Source organism: Apteryx rowi, unplaced genomic scaffold, assembly GCF_003343035.1.
Source record: "Apteryx rowi isolate R43461 unplaced genomic scaffold, aptRow1 scaffold_225, whole genome shotgun sequence".
NCBI lineage: Eukaryota > Metazoa > Chordata > Aves > Apterygiformes > Apterygidae > Apteryx > Apteryx rowi.
In genome coordinates this window covers 87,775-93,655 of record NW_020448586.1, presented here as the reverse complement: position 1 = coordinate 93,655, position 5,881 = coordinate 87,775, and the positions used below count along the sequence as shown (strand labels likewise).

At 66.9% G+C, this 5,881-nt stretch overlaps 1 protein-coding gene across 1 annotated transcript; it reads left to right on the top strand.

The window, feature by feature from the left end:
* The first annotated feature begins 290 nt into the window (after nucleotides 1–290).
* On the top strand, nucleotides 291–5,428 carry PTX4 (pentraxin 4). The gene is made up of 2 exons (XM_026065217.1): nucleotides 291–1,645; nucleotides 3,113–5,428. The coding sequence occupies exons 1-2, from the start codon at nucleotides 790–792 to the stop codon at nucleotides 3,748–3,750; spliced, it is 1,494 nt and encodes a 497-aa protein (XP_025921002.1). The 5' UTR covers nucleotides 291–789; the 3' UTR covers nucleotides 3,751–5,428.
* Nucleotides 5,429–5,881: the final 453 nt, after the last annotated feature.

The following is a 5,881-nucleotide window of genomic DNA, read 5'->3' as shown; positions in this document are numbered from 1 at the left end:
CCCTGCCCGCACAGCCCTGTCCTGCCCCCCCCACCTGCACAGCCTTGCCTGCACTGCCCTGCTGGCACAGTCCTGCCCACCCTGCTGTGTTGGCACTGACATGCCCTCCCTGCCCTGCCTGCACCACTGCATCCTGCCCGCACTGCCCAGCCCTGCCCGCATTGCACATCCTGCATCCAGCAGGCTGTGCATGGCTGGGCCGTGCTGGGGCTGCACGCTGGGGCCCCGGTGAGCACCAGACACTCTGCACTGCTGGTGCCCCTGCATCAGGCCCCCTCCTCACCCTCACCTGCCCCCTGAGCCCCACATCTGCTGGGCGGTGCCACAGCACCAGCCCCGGCACACACGCCAGGAGCAGGAGCCCTGGGGATGCGCCGCGGGGAGCGGGGGTGGTGATGGCCACCCGCATGGGGGTGGCTCCCACGGTGCTCCTGGCTGCGGCTGCTAAACTTGGCTGCTTGGGAACACGAGAGGCGTCTGCAAATCTCATCTCGGCGGAGGCCGGACCTGGGCAGGGTGGTGGGAGGACCAGGAGCCCCGGCTGGCGGAGAGCCTAGCCCAGCCGCTCCAGATGGAGGCAGGGGAGYGACGGGGTTGGAGCCCCAGCGCTGCTGCAGGCGCCAACCTGTTTTGGACCATGCCACCGTGGAGGATGCTGTCCACCTGCCTGCTCCTCGCTGCCGTCTGCCTGCAGGGCAGCCTGCCACAGGCTCCAGGGTTGGGGCCGCCCGCGAAGCCCTTCCTCGAGCGGCTCCGGAGACTCGAGGAGCAGGTGAAGGCTTGTGGGCCATGCGGGAGGGATGTGGCAGGAGGGGCTGGCGCGTTTGCTCTGGGCTGGCATCAGCCCCACTGTCTGCCACGTCGGCAGGTGGTTTTGGGATGCTGAGCAGGAGACGGTCTCGGGCAGGGGGTCAGGGCTGCGCCAGCTCACCCAGCGTCCCATCTCTCTCGCAGTTTCGCCGCTTTCGGGAGGTGACGCTGACCCACCTCCAGGGCATCGCTGGGAACTACAACATCTCCTACAACATCGACGCGCGGTTCCAGGCGCTGGCGCGGCAGGGCGAGGCAGCGGTGGCAGCCGTGCACGACTCATGGGCTGCCCTGGGTGCTGAGCTGTCCCGCGTGGCCACTGCCACCACGCGGCTGCGGAGGAAGGTGAGGAGGCTGGAGGGCAAAGTGGCCGCCCTGGGCTCACAGCAGGAGCTGCGCGACCTGCTTGTCAACCTCACACGCCGGCTGGCGGGCCCTGCGGCGGCCGCGGGCTCGCGGCGGCGCCGCCTGCGTCAAGAACTGCGGCGCCTGCAGGAAGCCACCCAGCTGGGCACCCCGGAGCAAGAGCCGCAGGGCCGGGCTCCCCCGCAGGACCTCTCCGAGCCGCCGAGCTGGCGCGAGTGGCCGGCAGAGCGGCGGGCAGCGGGCAGGCCACCAAAGGCAACGAAGCTGCAGGTCTGGCACAGGCAGCGGGAGAAGCTGCGGAAGGAGGGTGACAAGCTTCTGGCCGAGGCCGGGAACGGCGCAGTGCTCTGGGAGGCCGCGGACCACCCTCGAGACGTGGCGCTGGGATCGCCAGCTGTTGGACAGCCGCTCCCTGACCTGGCCAGGATCCGCCAGGAGCAGCCGCCGGCCCCCGAGCAGCTGGGAACAAGTACGTCTGGGGGTTTCCTTGCGCACAGCACGTGGGGGAGGCTGCCTCCCGCCAGCCCGGGGCTCAGGCAGCAGGAGCCGCCGGGTCCAAACCCCAGCGCTGGCAGGGAGGCAAAACTCTGCAAGACACAGCATTGCCTTTAGTTCAATTATGAAATGGGGGAATTGCTTGCAAATCCTATAGTGACAAGTTGCAGACCTTGCACAGCCCGTGCCAGAGCACCAGGCGTGTTTGTCCTTGCAGCCTCGCTGGTGCCCTGTTGGGTGACACAACTATGCTGGGTCCTCCAGCCTAATTAAGGCTCCACAGTCCACTGCAAGTGCAGCCCTTCCTTGGAAGGGCTTTAGGAGCTGTGCCCCTCAGGAGCATCTTCTTGCTCCTAATCCAGTGGAGCAAACTCCTTTTCGGCCAGTTTTTCCCAGGCTTGTGACAAACGGGCTTCCCTTTGCCTCAGCCCTGCTCTGAGCTGGAAGCACCGTTTCCATTGCCAGGTGCAGACGGGCCCCTGAGCTGCTGGGAATTCAGACCGTATCCTGACCCGTGCAAGGCTGCGGCAGGAAAAGCAGCCAGCTGCTTCGCTCTTCTGCTGTGCTGAAAACAGCCACCACAAAGAAACCACTTCTGCACATCACTGCCAGCTGCCCTTCCGCGCATAGAGCCCCGGGTGAGCCAGCCTGGTTTCTCCTCTCCGGGGCAGCGAGGGGAGTCTGGGCTCACAGAGCTGTCATCTGCCCCCAGTTTCTCCTAAGAGGCCGGTCCCGCTCCGTGAAGGATGCCCCGAGCCTTAGCCTTAGCCAGCAGGGAGCCCCTCTCCTCCGCTGTCCTCTGCCTCCGCGCACCCCAACGGCAGCTGGGGGCCGGGGCCGGTACCAGCGCGGCGGGTGTGTGTGCTGGGGTGGCTATTCCTGGCTCTGCCTCCACGGCGGCCCCGGCGGGGGGCTCAGGGGACAGCTGGGGGAGGCTGTGTCCCACCTCGTGGGGGAATAGAGCAGCTGCTCAACGGTGGTCGTGGTGGCAGCGCTGGCGGGCAGGGCAGGGACAGTTTGCAGCGGGCTGGTGCCATCGGCTAAAGGACGGCCGTGCCCCCCCGGAGCCAGGCGCCTGCGGGGGCTCTGGGGCAGCGCTCCATGCGTCGCTCATGCCAACGAAGGCGCTGTCCTGGCCCCGCTCCTGCCTGCCGGTGGGCACGGAGCAGCGGGGCACAGAGCAGGGACACGGGCTGCGGCTGCTGAGCTCCGCAGACGCGTGCTGCCATCCCTCTTGGCTTCGGCAGCTCCATTGGCAAGCTGGGTGGGCAGCGGCCATCTGGTTTTCCTCCGTGTCAAGTTTGTGGGGCGAGTTACGGTTGGAGAAAGCCGGGCCAGGTGCTGAGGATGGGGGCCGGGCTGCAGGGAGGCCGGGAGGTGAACCTCACGCGTGCCTGCTGGTGGGGCAGACCGTGACCGTGCCGCTTCTCTTCCTCCCCAGTCTGCAACGTGGGCTCCGTGCTGCTCTTCCCCAACACCTCCACGGAGAACGTGGCCGTCTTCCATCGCGGGCTGCGAGCGGGGCTGCGGGCGCTGTCGCTGTGCGCCTGGGTGAACACTCCGGTCCCATACCTCGGCACCCTGCTGTCCTATGCCACTGAGGACAACGACAACAAGCTGGTCGTGCACGGCCGGGACAGGGGCCTCCCCGGCTCCGTGCATTTTGTCATTGGTGACCCGGAGTTTCGGGAGCTGCCGGTGGCACGGCTGCTGGACGGCAAGTGGCACCACCTCTGCCTCATCTGGTCGTCCGACCAGGGCAAGTACCGCTTCTACGTGGACAGGAGGCTGCTGGCTGCCGGTTCCGGCTTCCAGCAGGGCTATGAAATTCCTGCCGGCGGCTCACTGGTGCTGGGCCAGGAGCAGGACGAGGTTGGCGGGGACTTCGACCCCTCGGAAGCCTTTGTGGGCCAGCTGGCCGGCTTGGCCCTCTGGAGCCGGGCTCTCATGCCCGGGGAGGTGGCCAGCATGGCAACTGGCCAGGGGCTGCCCCCCGGCCCCCTGCTCACGCTGGCCGATGCCTCCCTGCAGGGTTGGGTGCGCAGGGTTGAGTGCGCCTGTCTCGAGCGATGCTTGTGAAAAACCTGTCCCGTCTCCGTGGCACGCAGGCATGGTGTTGCCTCCCCGTAGTTAAAATTGGCTTGTGGTGCCCAGTAGATGCGAGCTGCTTCCTCCTTGAGAGCGATGGGATACCGCGTGGAGGGGGCGTCCAAAGATAGTTATAAATTCCCTGTATCTGTGCTGGCCAGGATGGTGTTAATGGGGACCCGGGGGTTGGTTGTATCCCCATGGCAGTCGTAGGCCGGCTCGAGGGTGGAGATGCGTGGAGGCAGCGGTCAGAGGCAGCTCCCGGTGTCCCTTCTCTCTGTGCACTTGCTGCCACAGCCACGAGCTGCCACCAGCTCCGGGGGGAACACGGCAGCGACTCGGCAGTGCATGGCAGTGTGTGTCGTGGTACGGGTACAGGAGATGAGCAAAACTAAAAGGGATTTTGGCAGCCAGAGTACAACGGAGGTGGGGCAGGAGCCCCAGCTCTAGTCCTGGGGCACCTGCATTGTCCGTAACCAGCCTCAGCTGCTGCTTGTCCAAAAGCTCTTCTGACCCCATTACGGCACTGCCCCCCTCAAAGACTGTAACCCAGCTTCCAGGGGTCTCCTCTCTCCGTATTGGCCAACACGAGCCCTGTGCAGCTTGCAGGATTTCATCCCCATGCAGGGGCACTGCCTGCTCAGAAGCTCTTGTAGTAAGTAGCCTCAGCCGACCACGTCCAGCGTCTGCTCCGGGGCTGCTGCTCTCCACCGCCCCTCCGGAGCCCGAGAGCCACAAGCAGATCAGCGTGGACCTTCCTGTGGGGCTCAAAGTCCCGGAGCTGTGTTGGAGGGATGCTGAGCAGCCTGGCGCTGGCGGAAAGCGCGGTTGTGCCGCAGGCTGGGGTCCCCTCGGCCAGCCTGGGCTGGTGCCGCGTCCGTATGGTCGCTTCCAAGCTGTGACGTCTCCTGGTCTCACCCCCGAGGAGGGTGCACAGCCCCACCGTTCCTATTAAAGAAGCTCTGGGCAGAGAGGAAACCTCATTTTTTTCTGCTCTCTCCCTTCGCGGTGCCATTTATAGCCCTGGCAGGTAAAAACCCCAGAGGAAAGGGAGGGTGGGAGTGGCCAGCGTGCCTCCACGCAGCCGGAGCCGTTTGCGGCGTGGGAAGAGCTTTGGGCTGTTTTCACACCAAAGCGTTTGTGCACGTGCTCCCAGCGAGCTGCCTCCTTCCAAAGCCCCGACGCTGTTCCCAGGGCTCCGTCCTGGCACCGAGCACCTTCAGCTCCCTCCGACAGGGGGTGGGAGGTGCTGGGCGCTGGTGGGAGCGGCTCAGCGCCGCGCGGGATGTGTCCTCGGCTCAGTCACAGGCAGGTGCTCTCTGCGTGTCCCCACGGCCACTGACGGCGTTTGCCGCTGAGTCAGAACTAGGGAAGCTGTAGCATGGAAAAGCCTGTGACTGGGAATGAGCCAGAGCCGCCGGAGCCGCTGCTTCCCCTCGGCTGCTGTCCTTCCTCCTCTGTCTGTGCCAGACGTGTCTCAAATGGCTCTGTGACCTGGCCCGAAGCGTCTGGTCTGAGGGCGGCGGGGACGAGTCTCCAGCAGAGGCGCTTGGCTGCCTCCTGCGCCCAGCCCGAGGCCTCGAAGCGGGGTCAGGTCCACGCAAGCGGCTGAGAAGGGCTGGGGCTTCTGCCGCGCTCCCGAATCTCGGGGTTGATCGCGGCCTGCACCCCGCGGAGGCCTCCCGGCGTCGGGCGCTGTCGTCGGCGGGAGGGGGGAGCGGGTGGTTTCCCGCCGCGCGCGGGCTGGGCGCTGCATGGCGGTGGGAGGGATGGGGCCTGCTCCCCCTGCCCCAGCTCCTGCAGCTCCAGGCCCCAGGGGAGGTCTCGCAGCCAGCCTGGAGGCCTTTCTGCCCCCTTTGCTACCTTGGCTGCTGCCACTAATGTCACRACTGCGTCCGGTCTCTGCCCCGGTGCACATGGCTGCTACTCCGGCCAGGGCGGCAGTTGTCTCGGGAGCCTGAGCTGCTGGCTGTCGCCGGACAGCCGGGACAAGCAGGGCCGGGGGCTCGGCCCCCTCCTCCGGCCCTGAACGGCACCTCGGCCGCGGCCACTGCGCGCACCCCCGCGCGGGACTACAGCTCCCGTGGTGCCGCGCGGCGGGGCGGCCCGCGGCGGCCGCCGT

What these genes read in the sequence shown, in the direction of transcription:
- PTX4 (XM_026065217.1), top strand. Translation starts at nt 790, where the DNA reads ATGCGGGAGGGATGTGGCAGGAGGGGCTGGCGCGTTTGCTCTGGGCTG. An exon ending in CCCCGAGCAGCTGGGAACAA is followed by an intron (nt 1,646 to 3,112) that starts GTACGTCTGGGG and finishes CTTCCTCCCCAG; the next exon opens with TCTGCAACGTGGGCTCCGTG.